The sequence below is a fragment of the Telopea speciosissima genome, chromosome 10 (assembly GCF_018873765.1).
Source record: "Telopea speciosissima isolate NSW1024214 ecotype Mountain lineage chromosome 10, Tspe_v1, whole genome shotgun sequence".
Taxonomy (NCBI): domain Eukaryota; kingdom Viridiplantae; phylum Streptophyta; class Magnoliopsida; order Proteales; family Proteaceae; genus Telopea; species Telopea speciosissima.
The window spans coordinates 574,210-600,907 of record NC_057925.1 but is presented as its reverse complement, the minus strand read 5'-3'; the positions used below and the strand labels follow the sequence as shown (position 1 = coordinate 600,907).

The 26,698-nt window shown below is 38.6% G+C and overlaps 2 protein-coding genes across 2 annotated transcripts; one reads left to right on the top strand and one right to left on the bottom strand.

Annotated features, from left to right (window-relative positions):
* The first annotated feature begins 1,046 nt into the window (after positions 1-1,046).
* On the top strand, positions 1,047-13,901 carry LOC122643951 (RGS1-HXK1-interacting protein 1). The gene is made up of 9 exons (XM_043837528.1): positions 1,047-1,321; positions 6,397-6,463; positions 6,803-6,880; positions 12,346-12,398; positions 12,636-12,772; positions 13,008-13,072; positions 13,497-13,555; positions 13,674-13,792; positions 13,833-13,901. Exons 1-8 carry the CDS (start codon positions 1,139-1,141, stop codon positions 13,761-13,763), a joined length of 732 nt encoding a protein of 243 aa, XP_043693463.1. The 5' UTR covers positions 1,047-1,138; the 3' UTR covers positions 13,764-13,792; positions 13,833-13,901.
* Positions 13,902-16,335: 2,434 nt separating this feature from the next.
* On the bottom strand, positions 16,336-25,408 carry LOC122644091 (alpha-ketoglutarate-dependent dioxygenase alkB homolog 6). Its single transcript, XM_043837693.1, has 7 exons — positions 25,232-25,408; positions 25,058-25,118; positions 24,898-24,936; positions 24,053-24,165; positions 17,349-17,598; positions 17,198-17,244; positions 16,336-16,798 (listed from the first exon to the last, which is right to left on the bottom strand). The coding sequence occupies exons 1-7, from the start codon at positions 25,337-25,339 to the stop codon at positions 16,622-16,624; spliced, it is 795 nt and encodes a 264-aa protein (XP_043693628.1). The 5' UTR covers positions 25,340-25,408; the 3' UTR covers positions 16,336-16,621.
* Between the last annotated feature and the right edge of the window lie 1,290 nt (positions 25,409-26,698).

Genomic DNA, 26,698 nt, shown 5'->3' with positions numbered 1-26,698 from the left:
GGGTCACTGGACTCGACAAAAGGATGGGTCTGGGTTTTCGATTGGGGTTGTTGGTGGGGATAGCAAGGGTGGGATGGGTCACTGGACTCGACGAAAGGATGGGTTTGGGTTTTCGATTGGGGTTGTCGATGGAATAGTATGGGTGGGATGGGTCACTGGACTTGACGAAAGGATGGGTCTAGGTTTTTGATTGGGGTTGTCAATGGGAATATCAGGGGTGGGATGGGTCCCAGAAGGATGGGCTTGGGTTTTAGTCAAAGGACAGGGAAAGGGGTACAGTTTCAGCGGGACATGGAAGAGAGAGGTTTTTTGTGGGAAGAGTGCAGAAACAATTTTTTTTTTTCATTGTTGATATCGGCAGAACAGTGATGGGGATAGAGAATAAGGAAAGGGAAAGGGGTTGCTGCTGGTGTTGTTCGGTCATAACTGCAGAGAAAATAAATTGGAAAAGAAAAGAAAGAAGAAGAATGACAGAATGGGGAGAAGATCACCCTGGTTTATCAAACACTAATTTGCAACCTAAAAATATGTTTCTTCAACCAAAAACACCAAAAAGCATTTTTGGTGAGAAACGAAACAAAAACACACATAAAGTTATCAAACGATACCTTAGTATGCAACAGTGTACCATGCCACTGTGCACGGGCTGTGCACGAACCTTTTGCATACCCCTAATCGTTTCTATCCTTTCAGACAGTGCGACGATTGTTACGTGCGCCCCTGTGTCTGGGCGTAGGGGTAGCATGGCTGCGAGATTGGGTGGTGTTCTTTTTTATTTTTTTTTTGGTTTTGTTTTTTAGGAGATCTTTATCTTCTTAGGTTCTTTTTGTGGTACAGTTTTCGATTCCTCTCATGGGGGACAGAAATGACCACCGTATCCCCTGCCCGAACATACTGCCCAGATGGGGTCGGTCCACCCCACTCTTATTAGAGGCACTAGGGAACTATACCTAATAGAGAACCTGAGAGGATAATTTTCCGAGGAGTTGTCCAAGACTCATGGGGGACTCTACTGTAAACCTGAGAAACATTAACATGACCAAAACGCCCTTTCTGCCTTAGGCACGAGAACGCAGCCGCCGGTGGTGGATACACCGTAGACTAGAAAGTAAGATAGTGAACACAGAGAGGAGACAAAATGGCAGAGGCAGTGGAGGCGTCTACTACTACAACGCCGTCTGAAGGGACGGAGGGAGAGAAGCCATGGCACGCTTACACCGCAGAGGATCTGAAGAGAACAGTTTTTCAGTCTACGGATTCCGCTCTCCGTTCTGCTCGTTCTCTTCAACACAACTCTTCCACCCATCTCCACGAATTACAGGTTCTCTCTCTCTCCCAACCCAAAATATATATATATATATTTTTGGTTATTGTTTTCTGTCAAACGTCGTCTTATTTACTCGATTGGGTTGCCTTGCCCCGATCTGGGTGCTCCTCAAATTTCTAGGTATCTTCTATTGGTGTATGCGTGTGATTTATTTGATGTCGGTTTTGGAAAGGATTGACCTTCTTCGATTTTTGTAATCTTATTTTATTCGATCTTTGTTTCTGGTTTCATGGAATTTCACAGATTATGCTTACAAGACATCAAAAATCAATTTAACGAAAAATAGCACGAATGAGCAATAAGTGGATGCTTACTCTTACTAATGACACAGCCATTGTTTATAAATGCGAAAGAGCCAGTTTGGAAAAAGCTCGAGCATTATATGACCTTAGCTGACCGGGGGGGGGGGGGGGGCGCTTTAAGCTAAAGGTTGATTAGTTTGAGTCTGACCCTGTTCTTGGCTCAAAAAACAGTAGATATATAGCATCATCAGCAGAATCATCAGAGCCCATCACAAACCAAAAATTTTCTTTTGCATTTTCTTACAGAACCTGCCTTCAGCATGTTGACTAAAATTTCCCAAAAATACTAACAAAATCCAAACCAAGACTTGAAATTGTTTGGCTGTGGATCTCAGGTATCCCAAACCTTATACAAAAAACCATCGTGGCAAACCTTAATGTGAAGTATACCATTAATAGATTAACCATCTCACTCATTATCTACCAATAGACAGGATGAGGATGGGGATGGGGGTGGGGGTGGGGGTGGGGGTAGGGGAGGGAAGAATACTCTTGTTGGGGTGGAAACATTGACGGCAAGTGGTGGAGGCAGTTGCTCTTTTTCTTGGTTGTTGGGTTGGGAGCAATCTTTTGAATATGTTTTTATTGGAGGCAGCTCTTGAATCACATGCATTTGAAATCCGACATTGGAAAGAATAAACACATGACTATTGAGTTAGAACCCCTGGCATCCCCCCCCTCCCCCCAAACAAAAAAAAATTGTCTCTGGATGGCCGAGTGACTCTAATTAAAAGCACTCTTAACACCTGATAATGCTTTTGTCTAGCACATGTCAATTCTTCTACCTCTGCCTTCTAGCTCTTAGGAAATGGAGAAAATCCCCCCGGTGTTGATTTCTGTGTGAACAAGTGAAATTTCTGTTGATCAGTGGAAGTTTAATGTGTGTACTGCATATTAAAGTAATTGGAATAGCCATATTTTTGGAGAGGAAGATAAGGCTTTAATTATGAAACTTTGGCTCTGTGTAAGGGTGTAAAAAATGTAAGTTGGGAGCTCTGAATGGTTGATGGGAGTGATAGATGTGGAAATTGGAATTTACTAAAAATTATAATGGAAATGTGTAGATCAATGGTCATTATGCCGGGCCAGGGTCAATGACCCACTGCTTTTGAGTGTGTGGAAAGTTCCAACTATTGCAGTATGCATGATCTCGTTCTCGGGATCCCCCGTCCTAATCAATGGGTTCCATAGTCCGAGCCCTAGGTACGGTATGCTCATGCAGAGTCTCTACTTTTCTCTACCTGGTTCTTGATGCCGCGTATACCCACATCTAGAGGGCTGAAACTGATGGATCACCTCTACTGAGACTCTAGGGCATCCCATCACATTACCTCGTTTGTGACCAAGGTGCATCTTTAATTTGGTGATGCCCCCTGAGATGACTTTCTGACACAAGATACAGTGCACCTTCTTTTCACCTAAATCTTTGCGTCAAATCCCATTTTTCCATCCAAGCTCCGTCTGTTCTGCCGGCCATCTGTTTTGTATATATATATATTCTAAGAAACCCAAATTTCCATTAAAACATGCATTTGTTTGACCCCCCCCAAAAAAATCACATGTTAAAAATCCAATTATATCATGCATTCACACACATCATGTATCAATCCTATAAAATGCTGAACTTTTTAAAATTTTTATTATTATTTAAAAAATTGTATTTTTATTATTTAAAACTCCAAAAAAATCATTTTTCCATCACACAACATGCTTTGTCTGGGATTTTTTAAAAAAATCCATTAATCCCCAAACCTCCAAGCATCTAACATATAGATCTCATTATGATCTACAACATACTGAAACATCAGAATCAAACTCCCTATATATTTTTAAATTTATAATTAGTTACCTAAAACAAAAATGAAATAAATTCAATCGCATGATTTTTAATTTGTTACAAAAAATACACAAATGCAAGAATCACACATATAGAACCACTAAAAAGGGTGTACCTAGTGGACGAGGCTCCCGCCGTTTTGGGGAGGGCCATAAGGTACGCAGCCTTACCCCCGCTTTGTGGAGAGTCTATTTCCCAACTTGAACCCGCAACCACTATGTCACAATGGAGCTTTCTTACCGTTGCACCAAGGTTGTTTCTCGACTCGAACACACATAGAACCCCTCTAACTTGGTATTTGCAGCATTATCCATACACCATTAAAAATAAAAAACTTCAAAAACCTGCAAAACATTGGTGAAGAACAAGGTCGCCGTTGGCCAGCTTAGGTTGCACTTTCTTGCTGTTGAAACTCTGATCAGGAATGGTGGTACTAAGGGTGTCAAAAGCAAACCGAAGCTGAATGCGAAGCTGAAACCGACCCGAATTAACCAAACCGAATAAATTCGGTTTGGTTTCGGTTCTGGTATATGAGCATTTAATTCGGTTCGGTTCGGTTATGGTTTTAGTTCACAAACCGTCGGTTTGAACCGAAACCGAATCGAATAACACACTTAAATCCAAAACCCAATATATATATATATATATATATATATATTAAATTTATAGTGTTGCCTTTCCTTTTGGAACTATAATTTTGATTTGTTTCTCTGACTTTATTGATGGGTAAGCTGAAAGATAAGATCTGAAAGTGGAGAAGTCACTTGGGATTCTTATTTATTTATTAATATTTCTGGTTCCTTTTCCTTTTAAGGTTTTGTGAGCATTTTATTTCTACAAATGGAGTTTCTTGAGAACACAGCAAAGCAACAACAATTGACAACCTAGCAGAATGGAACTGTATTGGAGAACCGAAGTAGACCCGTATTGAAAAGTTGAATTAGAACTGGAACCGAACCGAACTGAGCAGGTTTGGATTTGGTTTCCACTTCCAGAACCGACTTGGTTCTCGGTTCGGTTTCGGTCACACCATCCATTCATGGAACCGAACCAATTGACACCCTTAGGTGGTACTGTATATCTTTAAAATCGGTAAGTTGCACAAAATTTCAGTTTGATCAGAGGTTGGATGAAGGAGAGATCCAGTGTTCTGAAGTTCGAATGGGAGAAAACTTGTTTTTCGCAGGTTTTATAGGGTATCAGGTTGGATCGCTGCTCCGTGAACCAATCCGATACCCGCCCGATCCACTCCACTGTGATAGTATCACCCTGGTATGGTATCAGGATTCCAATACAAATTGGCTGATACACCCGATGTGATACTGATACTTGGAACCATGAATAAAACCCAAAGAATTAAAAGCTCATACTCCTTAGGTATTAAAAAAGGACAAATTTTTGAACCAGTCCTGCATTAAACTTCCATGTGGTAGTGATGAGCAGGCGGCCTTAGGCCTAGCACAACAATTGCCACCCTTCCAAGTATTAAATTGCAACTTACAAAAGTAAAAGTAAATATCATGATTACTAGAAATTGTAAAAGACAAATTTACTAAAAATAAAACTAATTAAATTAACATTAAAAAATATTATTAACTGAAAACTATACCTCTTTATTTAAGATTGCACTAACGTGCATCGCCTATTGGTTATGCTGTTAATGTGCATTGTCTTTAGTACCACATCAAATTACACCTCAAAGTGACAGATAGGAGGATGCTTCTGCATCAACATATTTGAATGTCTTTTCTAGTGTTGGACTTGTTTTGATGATTCTTGTATATTCTTTATAAGCTGTGTTTCCTTTTTTCTTTTCGTCATTCAGTAAAGGAATATTTAGTTAAAAGTTATTGGATTAAGTCATGAGCTAAATAGTCTATTTAATGGAAATTCTAGTATGTTTCAGCCCAAAGATATCCAATCAAAACTTTTGGAGTGAAAAATTTAGAGGGACCTGCGTGTCAAATTCAAAAATAGGTGCTATAAATCAAACGTTGTTACCTGCCTATCAAATCACCAACCCTTCATATATGATACAAAGCTTACGTATAAATCGAACATTGCTACCTTTGATTAAAATAAAGGAGAGCTTTTCAGTCCTCCATACCTATGTGGAAATCTGCACTACTTCAGGCATAGGAGAACTTGACTTATAACAGCTTTAAGCAAGTATGAATTGGAGGAGAATGACTAAGAAAATATTCAGGGACTGGCTTGGACAACTTAGCTGAAGTATCATCCTGATCAAGATAATGTTAGACATTTGATGGAATGGCCTTAGCCCATATCCATTTTGTTCCCTTGACCTTTTAGGCTGCTTGGGTCAGATCATAGTTGCCTGACTCAGTTCATAGTTTATAATCTGTAGTTGATTTGTCTTTGGTGGTGAATCAGCTAAGTTTAATAGATAATCTACTAGGATTTTTTAAATTTGATCTTTGCAATTGATGATTCTAATTTATTTAGCTCAATAATCCTATCCATGATAAAAATAGATGGAAGGTCCTTACTTTTTTTTTTCTTTTTCGGGTGGGGGGTTGCTCTAAAAACTTGATTTGCTTGATTCACCTCAAATTTTCAATTAGACCATGATGAATAAAAATCAATTCAAGGGATTTGGTTCATATAGTTCATGGGGCTGGGGATTTAATACGATTCCAGCATCTATGGATCTGGTATAAATGAGCAATCAGTTGGGGGCCAATCTTGTACTGGGAGATCTATTTGGTGGTGCTGTCAATCATGCAATTTGGGATTTATGACTTACGAGTGTTTTAATTAGTTTGACATTTTTAATATTACTTTTCTATGTTTGAAATTTCTTTTCCTTTTTATCGTCATTTGAAGCTTTTACCTAGTTGGCTGGAATCTGGAAGGGTGGCTTCTTTTATATTGTCACACTTTGTGCTGAGATATCTACATGTTTACAGGATTTCATACCACAGTTGAAATCCCACTATAAAGCTTATGAAGATGCTTTCTTCAAGAAAATCAAAGGTATCACTCTCTCTTTGAGGCATCCATCATAAATCATCAATTGGCCACCTTCTTTCTCTCACCAGATTATGTGCCATAGCTTGCCTTTCAATGGATGGATTAAATACTCAAAAATGATTTATAGGTTTAGAATATATATTGGATTAGTCCATTGTCAAGTCAGTTAAAGGACCAATCTCTACAGTTAGCCAAAGACCATCCAATATTTGGAAAACCCCGTTTCTCTTATTCATCCAAGTTTAACTTTAGAAGGATGGGGTAAGATATTGGTCTGAGTTTTCCTCTGTAAACGCATCTGATAATTCGGCTGAAGTTGTATTCAACCTTCTTCCTTTTTAGATGAGTTGATGAGCACACGAGAGCATCCGGCTGTGGCAGGTGGAGTAGCTGTTATGGCAGGCCTCCTTCTTATGCGAGGTATGAGCCAAATCATTTTTGCCTTTCTCTTGTATTTCATCTTGTGAGACATCTGCCAATTCTCTCCCACACTTTTTGAGGACAATGTTTTTCAAATATAGTTGCTGAGGCTTGTTAGTACAAGATACTAGGGTTGGAAACTCCTAGTTCTTCTGGTAAGGGGAAAAGGGAGAGAAAACTTCCAGAAATTGGCACTTAAAAAAACAGAAACGAACTTGAAATTTGGATGTTATGTTGGATTTAACAGAAGCTTAGAATATAAGAACTCTGGAAACAGCCTCTCTGCGAAGCAGGGGTAAGGTTGCGTAGTGCGTACAATATGACGCTCCCCAGACCTTGCAGTGGCGGGAGCCTCGTGCACTGGGTACGCCCTTTTTTTTTTAAGAATATAAGAACTGAATTGTTAATCAGAAGCATTATTGTATTCCTAACTAGAAATCAGTAGATGAGAATCACGGAGAGAAAATTGGTAACTCAGAAAATACTGATTGGTTAGGCTGAAATTTGGGTCCAGTGGCCCTCAACCAGACCCTTTTGACCCTCAAAACCACTGCATTCTAACAAAAACATAGATGGGGCGATAGAACAGGACAAGGTCTATGAATTATTGATTTGGGCTGATAAACTAGAAATCATGGTTTAAAGTATCGGTCTGTATCGATACGTATATATTTTTAAAAAAATAGTATGTCTCGATTGGTATCGTATTGTATCGGTTGATATGGCCCGATATGTACTGATACTTATGATACATACGTTAAAGGGTCTCTGTGAAAGTATCGATACATATCGGTATGTATCGGCAAATACAGCTTGATACAAACCAATTCATGTCGATACGGCCATTAAAGGCCCATGCGACTATTAGACTATGATTTTGTTTTTGAGATTAGAGATTGAAGGAGATTTCATAGGAAAATTTGATATTTGTGTTTTAATCATGGTTTTTAATCCTATTTTTTGCTATAAATCAATAGATTTAGGTAAAACTAAGTTAGTTGGTGCATCAAACTTGATCATTTGCAAGGGTTTGTACTCAAATCGATGAAAGTCTCTTGTTTCGTTATATGTTGTTCTCCATTTTAGTGTTTATGCATGATACATGTTACATATTGCTGATTTTTATTGTTTTTTGCTCCAAAAGTGTATTCCATGTGTATCTTGACCATTTCCATGTGCATCTATAGCGTACGATATGTATCTCTGATACAAATATACGATACGATACGTCTCTTAAAATCACCCTTCCGATATGATACCTCTATCGATACTTTAAACCTTGCCAGGAATTATTACTCAATGTCCATAAAAAATAATATAAGAAGCTGATATACTAAATACCAGACCACCCTGAGAGGTATTCTTGCAGTCATAATAAAGTTTACAACAACAACAACAACTCAGCCTTTTCCCAACTAAATGTGGCTGGCTACATGGATCCTTACCCTCCGATCAGCTCTATTCGAGGTCACATTTGATACAAGACTAAGCTATGCATGTCTTTTACCACTTCTCCCAGAGTCATTTTAGGCCTGCCTCTGGCTCTTTTTGCTCCTTCAAGCTGAATCAATTACTCCTCCATACTGGAGGATCTAAAGGCCTCCGTTAAACATGGCCATGCCACTTCAAATGACTTTCTCGTAGCTTATCATGTATCGGAGCTACTCCCAAATCAGCTCTAATTTAATCATTCCTTACTTTATCCTTCTTAGTTTTGCCACACATCTATCTCAACATTCTCATCTCAACTACACTGAGTTTATCTATATGATGTTTGTTAACAACCCAACATTCCATACCATACATCATAACCTGTCGTATAACTATCTAAAATTTCCTTTAAAATTTGATGACTATGTTGATCGCACAACACACCAGTCGCACCTCTCCACTTCATCCATCCTATTTTAATTCTCTGTGAAACATCATCCTCTCTATCATCTTCTTTATTTATGATTGAGCCTAGATACCTAAATTGATCACTTTGCGGAATCATCCTGGCCATTATTTTTCACCGCCTTATTATCTGTCATAATTTAACTAAAGTTACACTCCATATACTCCGTTTTTGTTCTACTTATCTTAAAACCATTTGATTCCAAGGTTGATCTCCATAACTCAACTTGGCATTAATCCCTACTTTTGTCTCATCCACCAAAACAATATCATCATAAAAAAGCATACACCAAGGAGCCTAATTTTGAATGTCTTTGGTTAAATCATCCGTGATAGGTGCAAACAATAAGGGCTTAAAGCTGATTCTTAATGTAACCCAATTGTAATTGGGTATTTACTACCTTGACCCCTTACACTAGTCACCACACCATTATTTATATCTTTAACTATGTCATTCGAAACACTTCTCTTTTCTAGTACTTGCCAGATAAACTCTATAGGGACTTTGTCATATACTCCAGCTTGAGGGGGAGTGTTAAGATATACCATTGGGGTTGCTAGTCATTTACCACGAGAGGGGGAGTTTCCCTATCGTGGTGTGTGTTAGTGTTAGAGTTTGGTCTTATGTTTAGTTATTAGTTAGTTAGTCTTTGTTTCCTTGTTAGGATATTTATATAGTTTCCTTGTTAAAGTCTGCTTTTGGTCTTAGTCTTGTACAAGGTTTACTCCTCATATGCTAATAGAAATACATCATAGGCAGTCCACGATCGGTAAACGGACACCATCGTTTTCCAGCTCTCTCTGTTACAGGAGTCAGTATTGTAGCGTCACTGTTCACTATACTGTAGTATGAACAGTAACCGAGACTACAGTGTAGGGGCTTTTTATGTATTTTCTTTTATATTATTTCATTAAGGGTAGTTTTGTCTTTTGCGACCACTAGGGTTATTATATTTATTATCTTGTAATCTCTTTGTTTAATGTTAATGAAATCTGGCTGCATAGCCTTCTTTTTCTTCTTCCTGGAAAATATCATGGCATCAGAGCCAGGTTCTCTGATCTGATCGTCTCTACTGTTACAAGCCTTCATCGCAAATATTAGGAGCTACACAAGGAGTCGCTACTCATTTTTGGTGTTATCGATTTCAGTTTTGTTCCTCCCTTCTCTTTCTATCGTAAATCAGCAGCAGCAGTATACATCTCAGCTCTATCAATCCCTTGTTTATCTCATATTTTTTTTCTGCTTCTCAGTTTGCATTTTTTTATTGCAATCCTATTGTTTTGGTGCAATGGCTTCTATGGATGATAAAATATAAGCAAACAGTGTTCGTTTGAATGGAGACAATTATTCTTATTGGTCATCTGTAATGGAGAATTTTTTACTTGGAAGAGGACGACTAGGTTACATAAATGGTACTACAGTTAAGCCAACAGATCCTACGGAGGAGACCTATGCAACTGCAATTGGCAAGTGGGTAATGGAAAATGCACAAGTTCTTACTTCGATACACAACACTATCGATCCTAGCATTGGAATGAATTGTTCTAAGTATAAGACGGCAAAAGAAGTTTGGGATTACTTGCGGCAGATGTACCTTGAATCTAATTTTGCAAAACAATATCAGTTGGAAATGGAGATTTGGTGTGCCAAGCAAGATTGTAAGACTATACAATAGTTCTATAATCAGAGGACTACATATTGGGATTAGTTGGCACTCATGGAACCACAAGATCTTCAAGCATTAGACAGCTGTATCTCTTATAGAGAGTGGCAGAGTCTAGTACAATTTCTTATGGCACTGCGAGATCAGTTTGAGCCTTTACGTGGACCTATTCTGCACCGCACTCCTCTTCCTACTGTTGATGCTGCTATCCGTGAGTTAATCACAGGGGAGACACGTTTTAAAGTTGCTAACTTAGGAACCTCTGCTCAAACTGTCTTAGCAGCATCCTCTGCACCATTGTTGCCTTCACCTGCCTCCAATCTTGTTCATTTCACAAGAAAACCAAAACCTCGGGTTGCAATTGATGAATGTAGTTTTTTTCGTCAGAAAGGACACTGGATAGCAGCTTGTCCTAAGCTTCAAAAGGGGCGTCAGTCCTCATTTCCCACTCAGCCGAATGCAGCCAAAGGACCACCTCGGCAGCCCTATCAGCAGTCTTCACAGGGTCCGGCAGCCCTTGCTACACCAGCATCTAATACTTCAGCATCAAGTGATCACTTATCTGCTTAGTCTATGATTGAGCTGTTGCAATCTATGCTTCCTTCTTCTGGAGCGGATCAGCCACATGTTTCTGCTATGACTATGTCTCACTCAGGTTTGGTTGGGTCATCTGGTTCTAGTTTAACTTCTCATCATTGGATATTTGATTCTGGTTCCTCACATCATATGACCCCTCATCTTTCGTTAGTCATTATAGTAACACCCTCAACACTGTAGTCTCGGTTACTGTTCATGCTACAGTACCATGAACAGTGACACTACAGTACCGAGCTCTTGTAACACTCTCTCCCTCTTCTCCATCTCCATCGTCTCTCTCCTCTGCTCTGTCTTCCACCTGCAGGTATTGGCTCCAGGTTCTGGGTGTGTTACACTAATTACTCTAGGACTCCAATGATTTAGTATGATTCCCAATTTAACAAAATAATAATGTAAATCTCGTATATATAGCTTCTACCCTTATTATAAGCCCATTAAAGTGGTCCATTACCATGGAACCCCTTTGGACCAAAGGCCTAATGCATGTGTAACCCAACCCAAAGCTTATTTCACTAAAATAAGCCCATTTCTTTGCTTATGCTGCATCATTTGTGTGTTCAATTGTCGGAGGCCCTAAAAAAATAAACTGTTGGGAGTGAACTTATTTTATTTTTTTTAAATTTTATCCTGAAAATATTTTCTATATTTTGTTCTTCTAAATGCTATATTTTATTAGGGGACATCTTTTCCGTGCCTCTATGTTCTCTTTGGAAGGTATCTAAAGATTGCAGGTCATTCGGTCATCAAATTAACCATTCAAGAATGTGCTATTCCTCAGCTGTAGGCTCATTGCAAAATTTGCACCAACAAAAGAATCTAACCTTCTCTTCAAGAGGAATCTATGATACTTTTTGGTGGCAGTGGGCAAATGTTCTGCTAACCTCTGCTCCATTTTATTTGTTCTGTCCTCTTGCCTGCATGGCTAGGTTTGTTCAATTGGTGTGAAGCCATCTAGAAACGGATTAACATCTGAACGTGATGGATTAATGACAAATTGCTCCACAAATCCCTAGGATGAATTGGTATCTCAGGGGAAATGAGACCCAGTTTCTCTATTTTTATGATGTTGTATTGTTTCAACTGCATCATAATCTCTCTCTCTCCATATGTGTGTCTGTGTCTCTGTTTTTTCTTGGTCATGTGTCATCGAATCTGAGCCCTCACATCCACATGTTTAACACTTTTATGTTTGTTACCTCTGAATTCTGCAAACAGTTGTATTCTTTATTTTCTCTCGGGGAAATAAAATTTGTGCAAAATGTGTATGTCAAGCTTTGAAATTGAACTAGGGCTTTGTAGCATTTGCAGGCCCAAGAAGGTTTTTGTTCCATCATACATTTGGTCGACTTCGGAGTGAGGAGGTATGTGTTTCTCACCTAGAAGAAGCTTTGTTGTAACTATGGGTAGAAAGAAAATTAATTTAGCCATAGTTCCACGAATACTCAACATGTGTGAGTCACTTTGCCATCTTATGACTTGTTTATTGCACCAAAGCATGCAGACTTAGCATTCCATGTACATAAATCTGAAGAAGCATTTGTTTGTGTTCTCCTTTGAAGCAACTTCTTATTACTTCATGTTCACAAATTCTTGGACAGGCACTTTTTGTTAAAGCTGAGAACAATGTAAAAGAACTGAGTCTTTCTGTGGATATAACGAAGAATGAGAGCAAAAAGCTGCTTGAAAGAGCAGCTCTTGCGGAAAAGGATATGAAACAGGGCATCTCTGAACTCATGTAAATGGGATTTCACTACTCTAGACTCATTTCTAGTTGTGCGCATATGGTTCTATGTGTACATGACACAATGCTTTCCGGATTGTCAAATTATGGTCCTGAAATGGTCCATTTATCCGTGTGCTATACATGGCTTTTTGGGGGCAATGAAGGACATTGTAGTCCATAACATGGACAAGTGTGACAGACACATTGGTTGTAGCCTGTAATCTGATTATTCCATATTTTTTTGCAGGAATGTTGGAAGCGAAATCCAAGGACTTGCTAAGTCAGTTTACAAGGTTGAAACCCAAGCAGCTGGTATGTCTACCTGTATGTTTTTATTATTCTTTGTGGGGTAACGAGTGATTTGACTTGTCAGGCTTGCCTCAACCTTTGGCTAATTTCTTGTGCCATGCAATGCCTTTGTTGGTTTATAAACATATGTATTTGGTGCTGACAGGAAGCAGTGTTTTGTACTCTGTTGAGCATTAACAGCAACTCCCACCCCCTTTTTTCTACTGAAGGGAAACAGGGGAAAGAAATTAATGTGCTACTTTCCGTAGAAAATAATAACTGCTTGAGAACTGATAATAACAGTGCACTTTCAAGATTCTAGTGAAACGAGGCATTTTTTGTGCAGTATAAATAAATACTTTACCTACAAAATAAGAAGTCCTTCCAGCTGGAAAGACTCGCCTACATTGTTTAATACTTATTTCTTTGCTAAACTTCACAATTGTAGATTTGATGGATGGCCTACGAGAAATCCCTGGTAGGGAGGCTCTGAAACTTCGAGCAGAGGTAAGTCCCAGATTGATTTTTTTTTTTTTCCGTAAGTTTTAATTCCTAAATATTCTTTGCTTTCCAAATGGTTTTCAGCCATAAATTTTCTTTGACTCCTTTAGTGTTCTCGTACCAGGTTGCTTCTATGGCATCCCTTGCAAAACAGCAGAGGAGTGCTCTAAACAAGAGGATAATGAAGATTTCAGAATTGGGCATTCGAGTTTGATCATAAAAGAATCGAAGACCATTGAATGGGTTTTGAAGGCTCTCCATCCTTTATTGGGTTGAACCACAGACGTAATAAAGGAAATATGGGTCTTTGTTGCCAGAAAATTTCAGTTCAATAATGGCTTTGTTCATTTCATTCTTGTTCATCCCCAGTTGAACTTGTGTTGTGGGAGTACGGGTATTTGAGGGTTTTCATTTTTCTGTTGGGATAAGTGTCCGACTTCAACTTTTACGGAGTATGGATGAATTCCTTTTTTTTTGGTTGGGGGTTGGGGGGGAAGTTTATATAATACACAGCTGTGCATGTGAGAGGGTCTCTCAAAAAGAGTGGGAAAAGTTATAAATCCCTACCCATTAATTAATGCCTTGAAACTTCCATCCTCTCACATATACGGTTTACACGACCGTGTATGAAAACTTAGCTTTCTCTTTTTTTTTAATATCAATTTTACTTGGCAAAACTAGTCATGGTACAAAGAACCTGCCCAGTTGGACCTCCAATCATCTATTTATTAGGGAATCAAAGGGTATTATGGCCACAACACCATAGGAAGTCTGTCAACTCAAAGGACATGATGTATATAAATTTTTATGGTCAAGAGATCACTGTCTGATCGTGAAGCGCTTGCACCAGTTCAGGGGCCAATAACAGTGCACGTGCAGGAGAATCAATATAGATGTGCTTTTTGTTTTCATTGGGGTGGGGGGAAGAGTTGTACTTTGCGTGCTCCTTTGTTTGGTGCAGGAGTCATGCGGCGATCAGGTAGCATTATTTTTTCCATTTTTTATATATTAAAAAGGCGAGGATTACCAACAACCATGCTCAGGTGCTAATTACGAATTAGGATTTTTTTTCTTTGAATAAAAGAAACATGTTATTGTAGTAGTAGAGAGTCACTTATACAAGAGTGCAGGCACAAAGTATAATCTGGACTAGGACACCAGATTAGTAGGACAAACACCCAAAGATTCGAAGATCTTTAAAAACAACGTATCTTCAAAAGAACATCACAAATTCTCATGTCCAAGCCCGTCTCAGATCGTCATGAATCATGTCGACCTATTCTTTGCAATGTCATTACCAACAGGTGCTATTGGCAATCGCAAGATAAAAGAAGAATCCAAAGCCATTGAATGGTTTTTGAAGCCTAAACCCATCCCCCCACACCCTTAAAGTCCTGACCATGGACCATGTACCCATGTTGTCAAGTTTCAAGTAAAAAAAAAAAAAAAAAAAAAAAAGAAGGCTTTTAAGTGCAGTGAAAGTGAGAAATTTATAGGTTTTGTTACAATGATTATTATAATTTTATAAAATTTAAACTCTTAAGCCTTTCAACCATCCAAGCCTGACCCCAGCAAGAGTGCATCACCTTGTCATGAAGACAAAGGTCAAAAAGCCTTGTGATATTCTATGAGAAAGTAAAGAGCTCAAGCTAAGATAGGAGCCTTTTGGCTTGAAACATTAGCCATACAATCTCTGCATCACCATAAAATTTGGAATTCTCTAATGGCAATCAAAAAGCAGCAAGTAATTAACCAATTTCCCTCTAAACCAAACCATCTTCATTGGTGTGTGGAAGTGAACCAAGGGAGTTTTCACCACCCAAGGAAAAGGTCTGCTAAGAATAAAGTTTCCAAGAGCCCCCTTAATCCTCTCGGGGTTTAGAAACAATTTTAATGATTGAAATTATTTATTCCGTAGTTGGAATTTTAACTCATTCAAACCATCCCGGCCTCCCCCACCCTGGTTTTATCACCACGAGCATGGGCTATTAGTATTTCTCATTGATCAATAACGCACATGAACCATACAGAAATGGCGAGACGCTTTCGCTAAGGGTTCATAACTCGAGCTCTTTGCAACATGGCAAAAACCCACTCAATGCCGCCATCATGCGAGTGACTTCGGTCACATGAAGGTTCATCTTAAGGGATCCACCACCGGATGGGTTGTACATCTTGTGGACATGTCAAATTTAAAATCCTATCTCAACCCAATAACTGACTTTGTATTGAGATTTCTCCCTTTGTATTTTTACCAATTGAACCAAAACTTAAAAAGTGGAATTTCCAATCAGTTTCTTGGGCTTTATAACTGCGAATGGGAAAATTAGGTTGGGCTGATTCTTACCAGACCGATTGATGATGAATAGACATCTGGTCCACAATATAGCATCAATGGAACTGCCATGAGGCAAAAATAACTTCTTTAAAGGTTCGCCGTTATGTGCAAAAGGATTCCAATCAAAATTTCACAGAAATTCAAGCTATCTGTGATCACCTTTAACCATCTAACATGGAGATTTCTTTATTTATTTATTATTTTTTTTTTTGGGGAGAGGGTAGGGGGAGAACATGTAGAGTTGCTGGTAGTACCGACAAAATGCTTTTTCTCCCATAATTGTTAAGATAAAATACAACACGATACAGGTACAGAGTGAGTAATATATTGTAACTTAATATAAAAAATCTGTAATTTGATACATGACATCTGACTCCTGATGCAGAAATAAAGAAAAAAATGAAAAAGGAAATAATGCAAAGTTCTTTTAACTGTTACACTGGAAATATTGAACACTATATCAGAATGACAATGACTGCTGTAGAAACTGATCAGACTTGAGGATAATAAAACACATGCCATCAGTTCATGATCTTTGGACGCTACCCTGTCTGCATGAAGATCTGCTGCCTCCAGGGTCAACAGTATCAATATCCAAACTTCTAAATAGGCTAGATGTTGAGTTTCACTAATCCCGGTTCTCCCATCAGTTTGTCGCAATGTAATTGCCAAATTCTATAGGACCAATATAAGGTTGAGCAGACACGACGAACCCTGTGATAAGATTAAATACCCTAAAACTTGAAGAGATTCTTGTGAACCTTTAAAACTAATCGGCATGTTAATGAGACTCTCGTGGTAGTTCTGTGAATAATCTTGAACTGTTCGGTGATTTCAGTTTCTGTTCCCTCAGTCTTCAACGGTGGATGATCTTGGACATGATGTTTTAAAGATTCAAAAACATTCACAGCCTGAGAAAGGACAACAAGAGAGGCATAATACGTGTTGTGGATATGTTATATCATTTTAAGAATCTTACTGACGTCTCCAAAGATATATGTTCTTTAAGAACCATCCTAAGCAAATTAAATGAACATTTTCATAGCAAACTCAGACAAAGCACAAATTAAATGTTCACTCTTTCTATTTGTGTGTGTGTGTGTGTGTGTGTGTGTGTGTGTGTGTGTGTTGGGGGCGGGGAGGGTGGAGGCGGTACTCAATCCCAAGACCTGGCGGTCAATGGGCCATGGTCCTTACCAGCATGCTATGCTGGCAAGTGCAAATTGTTTTTAATTTCCAAATTGATTTAACTCATCAAACAACAATATTTTATTCCTACTATCTTAAAAAAAAAAACACAACAATATTACCTCATCTACTTGGTGCAAGTTGCTATCTGCTATTCCGTGCAAGTAATCTATCAATCATAGAACCAAATAGATAATTGTTGCCCATCTTATATGATCTCAAAGGAATCTCAAACTTGAGTGATAGAAAAGTAGTGCAAGATCACATTCCCACCTGAGTATGCATTATCCTTGAAGATCAACAAACTACGGGGCATTAGTAGGACGGAAAAAGAATTGTTGTTGTCTAACCATTTATCTGTCCCAACTTCAGCAGCTTTATCAGGAATTGAATATTCATCACTATTTCTTATTGTGCTTGCACACTCTCTTAATCTTGTGTGTGGGGTGAAGTTCATCACAACAGGAGATCCAAGAGACACAATTGCCACTACCGGAAAATAAGCAGGCCCATCTTGATGCGGCTGGAATATAGAGACGGTGCAATTATGTCAGCTTAAGAGTTCCTACATGGTAACTAGCCTGTGGGAAGTCAATATTGCAAAGCAGAAAACAGATTCAACAACCAGATTAAGATTTTGAAGAACTATTTCTTCCATAGATTATCCTATTCATAACATCAACAAATATAGATACATATGGTTGGGATGGAGTATTGTGGGAAAAAAAAAGATGTGATATATTTTTGAAGTGGGTGAGCCTTGGCGCAACGGTTAAGTTGCACTATTGCAACCTGTTAGTTGCGGGTTCAAAACTTGAAAACAGCCTCTCCTGCAAAGTAGGGGGCTGCATACATTTGCTTGCCCCTCCCAGACCCTGCAGTAGCGGGAGCCTAGTGCATTGGGACGCTCTTTTTGATGTGATATGTTTTTGAGTCAAGTCAAGAGTCTCATACAGAGCAATGCTTCACAAACTTGAGGCTATAGATTCAAAATTACCCCACTCAGATCACTAAGCGTATTGTAATAGTAAAAGACTGCACTCAGATTGACATCTTGATACACTGATTTACCATAATAATAAATAGAGTCAATGGTGACTCCGCCATGGGAAGAGCCGCTTCTTTCTTGCTTGATAGGGGGGGCTTCCATTCACGGATCCCGGGGGACAAAGTCAAAGCGCTTGATCCTTTGCCCCATACTTTGAGATGCTCCTCCCCGCCGATCAAGCAGCAACGCTGCTCGTGATAGGCTTAGCTTAAGCCGCTAACGTTTGGTTCGGATAAGTCAAGTCCCTTCGGTCGGTTCACCCAGGCGGTCTTCCCTTAAGAGCCCTTTTCCCTTATTATTACTATTCCCCCCTTTACTTCTAGTATGAGCTTGAGCACTAACTTGCTTTTCTGGCAGTAACCAGTTCTATTCCTCTGCCCCTCTCAAACCAGGAAATTCCATCTATTATATACGTGCCAACAGCAATACGAGGCTCATGCCACATACACTGACTTTGACAACCTGCCCATTTGAGCAGCAGTGCCAATCACTGGATGGGTTGAGAAACATCGAGATTGGCCAGATGTCAAATCCCATGGCCCAACTTAACTGTCACACGTTTGGCTTTTCCTCAGCTGTCAACATACTAACCTCTTCCAGTGAGACACAGCTAGGAAACAACCTTGGCCAAATGGTGAACTCCATTTAACTGGGATTTCACAATATAGGGTGATTAGCATGTTGCAGATATATGGCCCAACTTAACTATCACACGTTTGGCTTTTCCTCAGCTGCCAACACACTAACCTCTTCCATGTTGCTGCTCCACTGGCCCTGAAAACGTTCTGCATAATGCCCACATCACACTCTACTATGTGGAATGTTTACCACAAAGAATTACCAAGGTACTAAAACTCGGGTCTTGGGACTAACTCGACTCTTGGAAAAACCGAGACGAGTCGAGATTTCGCCGAGTTGGTGCATTTTTTTTTTCCAACTTGAAGCCTGAACTTTGGGTCAACCCGAGATTTGGACCCGAGATCCAAGATCTCGCCGAGATCTCGCCGTCAAGTTTTGTCCAATTAGGTAAGGTATTTAAGTGGCAGTTGGGTTAAAATAATGGGTCGAAACCGAGATCCAACCGAGATCTCGATGATCTGGCCGAGATATTGCACTTTTCAGTTTCGGATGCCATCTCGACTCGGTATTACAAAAAACCGAGAATCTCAGCGAGATCTCGGACTATGAGAATTACACCATGTGGAAAAATAAAGCCCTCTTCTGTTTCACCCAATGTAACCAGTAGTCAGACATGTGACTATTCCAACATGGTTACCAAAATGTCCAACACTATAACCCTAAAACTTAACACACCAACATTGATCAATGTGTATTTAATAAGGGGGAGTGATGCAAATAAGTCACTTTCAGGGCTTATTTTAGTGGAAATAAGCATTGGGATGGGTTACGTATGTATTGTGCCTTTGATTCTATGTGTTTAATTTGTAATTGGCCAATTTAATAAGCCTAAAATATGGGTAGAAAGTAGGAAAACGGGATTTACTTCATTAGTTTAGTTAGAGTCCTGTTTTGAGTATGTTTCTTTCATTATTTTAGTTTCCTAGTCAGTTTATGTTGCCTTACTAGTTGAGGATTGTGTTAGGCGTTTCCTTTTTAGTGTTTTGAGTCTGTTTTTGAGTCTTCCATACAAGTTTATAAGGGGCTACAGCTTTGTATACGAATTTGATAAATGAGAATGAGAAAAAAAAAAAAAAAAAACATAGACTCGTACTTTGCTATGTGAGAGAGTATGGTGAGATGCAATTGGTGAGAGACCAAAATACGGTTAGAGGCCATGGGTGAGAGTAAGAGACTCGATCCAATCCTTTTCTTCTATTTTTTCATTTGGTTTCTATTCTGTTTTTATTTCAATTCTCTGCAAATCTAAGATCAACCGAGGTTCCTAACTACTGCTGGGATTCATTAATTCAATAGAAGATTCCATGCTACCATAGTTGTTGATTTAAGAAAGCCTCAAAATACCCTGTGGATGTTGTTCTTCATTAAAAAGTTTACGATCCTCTTGTAGAATTGGTTGCAGCCTAGATATTCTACATTATTTGGTATCAGAGCCTATCACCTCTTAGGGTTGATGTTAATACAAGGAAGATGAAGTCAGAAGTTCCTTACTTTGCTGAACAGAGGGATCTATTCTTCTTCCTTGATTGATTGGATTCTCTAGAGGAATATTTTGACTGGTACAACCCAATAGAGGAGCGGAAGCTTAGGTTTGTTTACTCCCGATTAACTGGTTTATGCTAGCAAATGGTGGAAACTTCATGAAGAGAGACTCATAGTTAGAAGATCTGAACCTAGGACCTGGGAAGAGATGAAGTATGAGTTGAAGAACAAGTACCTACCGGAACATATGCAGAAAGCTCTACTTTCAACAAGATTACCACCGGGATTCATTTACACTTGAAGAAAGCGTGAAGCAACTAAAAGACCAAGTGGCCTCTTTCAAGAAAATGATTAAACCCATGTTTGGTCCCCTCTACCCACCACCTCCAATGGATGCTACAGTGGAAGTCGTTGAAATTTTGAAGATGGAAGAGCAAAAAAATAAGGAACCTCCAATCAAAGAACTAGAACAGTTAATGTTGAAGATGTTCTAGAAATTTCAATCAACAGGGAAGAGTCAGTCCTTGATGTTTTGAATGTCGAGGCTTACATTGAAGAATTTGAAGCAAGTAAAGCTGAGGCAATGGACGATGTGGAACTTAATACTACAATTGACGAGGCGGTTGAAGAAACCCTTAAGGAGACTGTGAGCGACAAAGAAGAACTTAAAGAGTTAGAGTTTGAAGCAGAGAAGGTTGAAGACACAACTGTAGAAGACCCCATGGACATGACTGCTGATTTCGAAGTCGAGCACATAGAGTTCGTCATGCCACCAGAGTTCTTTGAAGAGAAAATTCCATGCCTTGAAGACTACAATCCACGAGCTGCTTGAGTACTGTTATGGTTTGAAGACGGAAGTTCACCACACAAAGTTGATTCCTCCATTTTGCAAAATTTGAGGTCGATTGTTTTTCAAGCAAGGGAGAATTAATGCAGACAAGTCACTTAGAGGGCTTATTTTAGTGGAAATAAGCCTTGGGATGGGTTATGTATGTATCGGCCCTTTGATTCTGTGTTTATTTTATAATTGATCAATCTAATAAACCTAAAATATGGGTAGAAAGTAGGAAAACGAGATTTACTTCATTAGTTTAATTAGAGTCATGTTTTGAGTCTGTTTCTTACATTATTAGTTTCCTAGTCAGTTTATGTTACCTTATTAGTTAAGGATTGTGTTAGGTCTTTCCTTTTTAGTGCTTGAATTTGTTTTTGAGTTTTCTATGTAAATTTATAAGGGGCTACAGCATTGTACACAAATTTGATTAATCAGATTGAGAAAAAAAAAGCCTTGTGCTTTTCTCTATGAGATAGTATGGTGAGAGACCCCGGGAGAGAGTAAGAGACTCGATCCAATCCTATTCTTCTATCTTATCTTCTATTTTTACTTTTTGTTTCTATTCTGTTTTTTTTTTAATTTCAATTCCCTGCAAATCTGAGATCAACTGAGGTTCCAAACTACTGCTGGGATTCATTAATTCAATAGAAGATTTCATGCTACCATAGTTGCTGATTGAAGAAAGCCTCAAAATACCCTGTGGATGATGTTCTTCATTAAAGAGTTTACGATCCTCCTGTGGAATTTTGGTTGCAGCCTAGCTATTCTACATTAGGGAGGGTTCCCTGCAACGCCAGTGTGCAGTTTCATGCCTTGGAGGAGGGGTATTATGGGAAAACACAAAATAGGGGGGGGGGGGGTATATGAGACATTCTACAGGGGTGGTGCTTCAGTAATCTGAGTCTTATGAGGGGTGCCCACATGCAATTTCGAAATTAAGCTGGCGTTGTGCAAATCTTTTACCCATTCAATAATTAAGTTCTTCCAGTCATCTGACAGTCTATGTTCAATACAAAAAAGAACCCATGCTATGTTAAAGTTGACCTTTTCCATACTCTTCCTCTCTAGTACGTAGAACCTTAAATGTGAAAACTAAAACCTGAAATGTGAAAACTGAAACATTAAACTTCAAACCTAAACCCCTAAACCCCAAGAAATCCAACTGTGAATGGAGACATCAGAAAGAGGGGGGGAGTGGGGGGGGGGGGAGATTGTTGGTGTGCTGCAGAGACTTGACCCCCTGATCATCAGATCAGCATCAGGGCTGCAGGTTCAACTGTCTGATCTTCTTGTGTGGTAACAATTCTAATGAACATGATGATATCGATGCATAGTTGTGGTAAATGGACTTGGGTCTTGCTGATCTTTATGCCTAGTCCAGACCTGTCCAACTATTAAATAGGCTGGAGTCCTAACCCAAGCCTAGGCAAACTATCACCAGGTGGATTCGGATGAGCACAAAAGGCAAAGATCAAGTGCAAAAAATAAAAAAAATACATCTGTTGATTTAAAGGTACATAATGATTATATATATATGAAGTGCTTACAGTAATCAAATTACTTTTTTTAAAGCAAGCCAAAACACAATTCATGAAAAACAATTGAACTCGTTTGGTGGCATACAAAGACAAATTTTAAACCTATTTAATAATAAGGAAAGGTTCATGATAAGATCAAAAGAACATACAAAACTAGAAAGCAATGCAGACCCCAAAATCAGAATAGATCTAGCCAAAACAACTTAAAAAATAGTCAGTACAAGACTTGGAGCCAAACAAGACTTATGTACAGGGTAAGGAGGTTATATGATTTATATCTCATGTTTGCTCCACAATTAATCCAGAAAGGCAAAAATCCTCTGGTAAGGAGAAGGCTTTGTCAGATGAGATAGGGAAATACTGTGAGAAATAAAGTATCCAGAATAATCTCTACAAGTATTCAGGAGATGGGTAAACAAGCTTATGGCATCAGTAACGTGTTTGGAATTGTTTCTCCAAGGGTTCAAGATTATGCAAAAAAACTTCAAGAGCTTGGAGTGCGGAGGAAAGGTTCAGACAACCACTGGAAGGGTTTATTTTTTATACAAGAGAAGCATTTTTGTTTGAGGTCCTATCTACTAACTCTACAAAGGCTAAATCCACTTTTCCTCAAGCTGGTCAGAGAGAATCCACAAATGTCATTCAGCAGCCTGGTATACAAATTGATGCCTCTGGTTATCAAGAAAGAGGAAAAAGAGAATCTGTAATAAGGGCTTATGGCAGTGGTAGTGATTGTAGAGGCACAAGTCTATCCTGAGAAATCCAACCCATTGTGTTTTGATTTTCTTTTCCATAATTTCCCTTTTTGTTTCTGAGTGATGGCAGTGGGTCTGGTTTCTTTACTTTTGATGGTCATATAGGTAATAGGTTGAGTGGTCAGCAAAGGGATTGTTTTCATAGAAGTGGGTGAAACTGTTGCGGAGTGTTTTTTATGTTTTCCTCTGCCTTTACTGTTTTTCTCCTTGTTCAATCGAGCCTTGCTGCCCTTTGAATTGTGTAGCACTCTTAACATTCCAATTTTTAAATATTTCTAGTCTCAAATTAACACCCCCACCCCCAAAAAAAGAAAGAAAGAAAGAAAAGATAATGAGCTCAAATTAGTGTTATAGTATCCACGGTTTTGGCAAATCCTAATACTCTTGCATTGAAATTCAAGTCTGATTTTATAAATCGCAGCCTCAAATATTTATGATCCAAATGCAGAGTGTCTTCAAACACAAGATGCCAGTCTTGTTGAATTTCCTTTTTTTTTTTTTTTTGGTTGGGGGTGGGAGACAGGGAAGTTTTTCTAAAGGAGTACTGATTTGTCAACATCATGACTCATGAGCATCCATTGTTTGCTTTAAAATCCCTTCTTGCTAGAAGTTGTGTGGGTAATAAAGAAAAACAAAAGAGAGGACTGCGAAAAGAAAAATTCAGAGGGTACATTACATACCATGATGCCTTGGTCAGGGAGGTATTCATTGATGAGCACATGATTGATTGCTGAGGGAAACAGTTCTGTCTCTTCACATATTTTTTGTGTAATCTTTGTTAGCCAAGGAGGCACTGCACAACCAAAAAGTTTGATTAACAAGAAGCACATGCCCTACAAATAAAGCTGTAACAGGTAATGTTTCCAAGGTCGTCACGTCCTTCCAGACATGGGTTGCCTCAAACAGCATTTATGATCCATATGTTACAAAATTCATGCTGATTTTATGCTTTCTCGTTTTTTTCTCTTTCTTTTTTGAAGTGTGGGAGGCTTTACTTCAGGGTTTCAGTCTTCACAGATGCTCCAAATATGAAGTATGTGAGGTCTGTGTCTATATTCTGGGAGAAACTGGGCTTAAGATTGTTGATTTCTAAAACCTATTTATAGTGTCTTCTAGTAGTTTTACTTCTCTCCTTGCTAGCATAATTATATCAATATTAACAATCTTATGCTCTGCGAAGACTATTGTTTTCGAATTCTACCAAATGTGTAGTATATAACACAAAAAGTATTCCAAAATTCTGATCATCCATTACGGAATCAGAATCATCAATATTTCATTCATATAAAGTAAGCATCTTTGGGGTCTTTTGAACGATTATTACTACTAATTAGCACCCATTGTTTACACAAGTTATAAATTGTTGGTCTAGAAGATGATAGTAAACGAACAAAACTACATGCACTTATCACATACAGCGAGCTACTGTCAAAGAGATTTGGTTTGTAAAATATCAATTTCATTACGAGCATGAAGGCGAAGATTCAAAGAGAGAAAAAGAAGACAAATTGTCTTTCCAACTTACAGTCCTGTGGTAGGAGCCCCTTCTCATGTACGACACCTCCTGCGAAAGACAATAGAGCATGCCCCGGAGAAAACGTAACTGATCAGCAATAGGATATATGGGAAGAAAAAAAAAAAAGGTTCAATCTTTCGAACAACAAGAAGGAAAGAGCCCATCAAACCCCAGTTCTGAAGTCTTCTGTTCTTCAAAGATTTCCACTTGGATATCGGCGCCTGACAAATCTGCAGCAGGAAGAAGAAACCTCATATGAAGGAAGATAAACAAAACATAGCTGACATATGATAAAATAAAACCCGGGGATGCGAGGGAGTGAGGGAAGACAAAAGATTATTACATTATTGAGGAGATTGGTCTCTTCAGAATCTGAAATGAAGTTAGGTATGCAGATTACAGTTGGTACAGATCCAACAATGAAGTCTTTCAGAGTCTCTTTCCCTCCCATCCCTTGACGAGTTGATTTGAGTTGGGCTGGTAACTATGTCGCACAACTACAGAATCTCCTAGCTAGAGCCTCAGAAAGCGATAGAAGTCATAGAACTCTATATGTAAATAGTCCTTTTTTTTTTTTTTTGTTTGTTTGTTTGTTTGTTTGTTTGTTTGTTTTGGGTAAGAGAATTTTATTATTTGTCACAAACCTCTGTTAATTTTACAAATGTCACGTGATATCTATTTTGCCATGTGGATAGATGTATCTATTTCGACTGTTGGATGAGAGGACATAGTTTACATTAGTCACGTGTCAATAAAAAAATACCTTCTTTTGTATTGAAACATATCCCATGTATGCACATGTATGTGTAGTGGTACTCTTAAGAAGACGAAATATTAAAATTAATTAGAAGTAAAGAAAATAAACACAACAACATCAACTACAAATCAATCTTATACAAATTAATGGGATCAACTACAGAGATCCTTGCTCTCCAATCAGTTTTATTTAACGTCATATTTGAAACAAGACCTAAACTATGCATGTCTTTTCTCACCACTTCTCCTAGGGTCATTTTGGGTCTGTCCTTAGTTCTTTTAGAGCCTTCAATCTAAATCAAGTCATTCCTCCAAATTGGAGTATTTGAAGGCCTCCTTTGAACATGGTCATGCCACCTCAAACAACTTTTTAATCGGGACTACTCCCAAACTAGTTCTAATATGACAATTTGCTTATTTTATCCTTCCTGGTTTTACCACTGATTCATCTCAACATCCTCATCTCCACTATCTTAGCTTATCTATATGATGCTTTTTAAGTACTCAACACTCCGCTCCATATATCGAGTGGGAATATATAGTTTAGATTAAAAGGCCATAAAAATGGATGATTCATATTTATCTTTTGAACCTATGATGAAGGCTTTAGACTCCATTTATATGATAAATAGAAGGATCGAGTTTTCATTAAGCCACGGTAAAGGAGAATCACTTGACTGTGGCTTTCGAATGGAAAGGAGAGGGTATTGCACAACAGTTGGGGAGGTACGTTCGACCATTCGTTCATAGGGGAGATGTATTAGGATTCTGAACCCTTTCCACGTTGTGTAGAAAAACTTTCTCAATAAAAGAATGACATAAAAATGGATATAGTTATAGATTTTTTTCCCCAAATCATCTGTACCTGTATCATAAGGTTAATGGTAGTTAATCTAGGCAGTGCATAATGATTGGTAACTTCCACTTATAATAGACTCGTGCCCAAGAAAATTTTTCATGAAAAAGTAGCCTAACTTTAATTTTCTTTTGACAGTATTTATACCTTAAAGTTTACTATAGTATTACATGTAGCCTAAATTTGCTCGAGTATAAA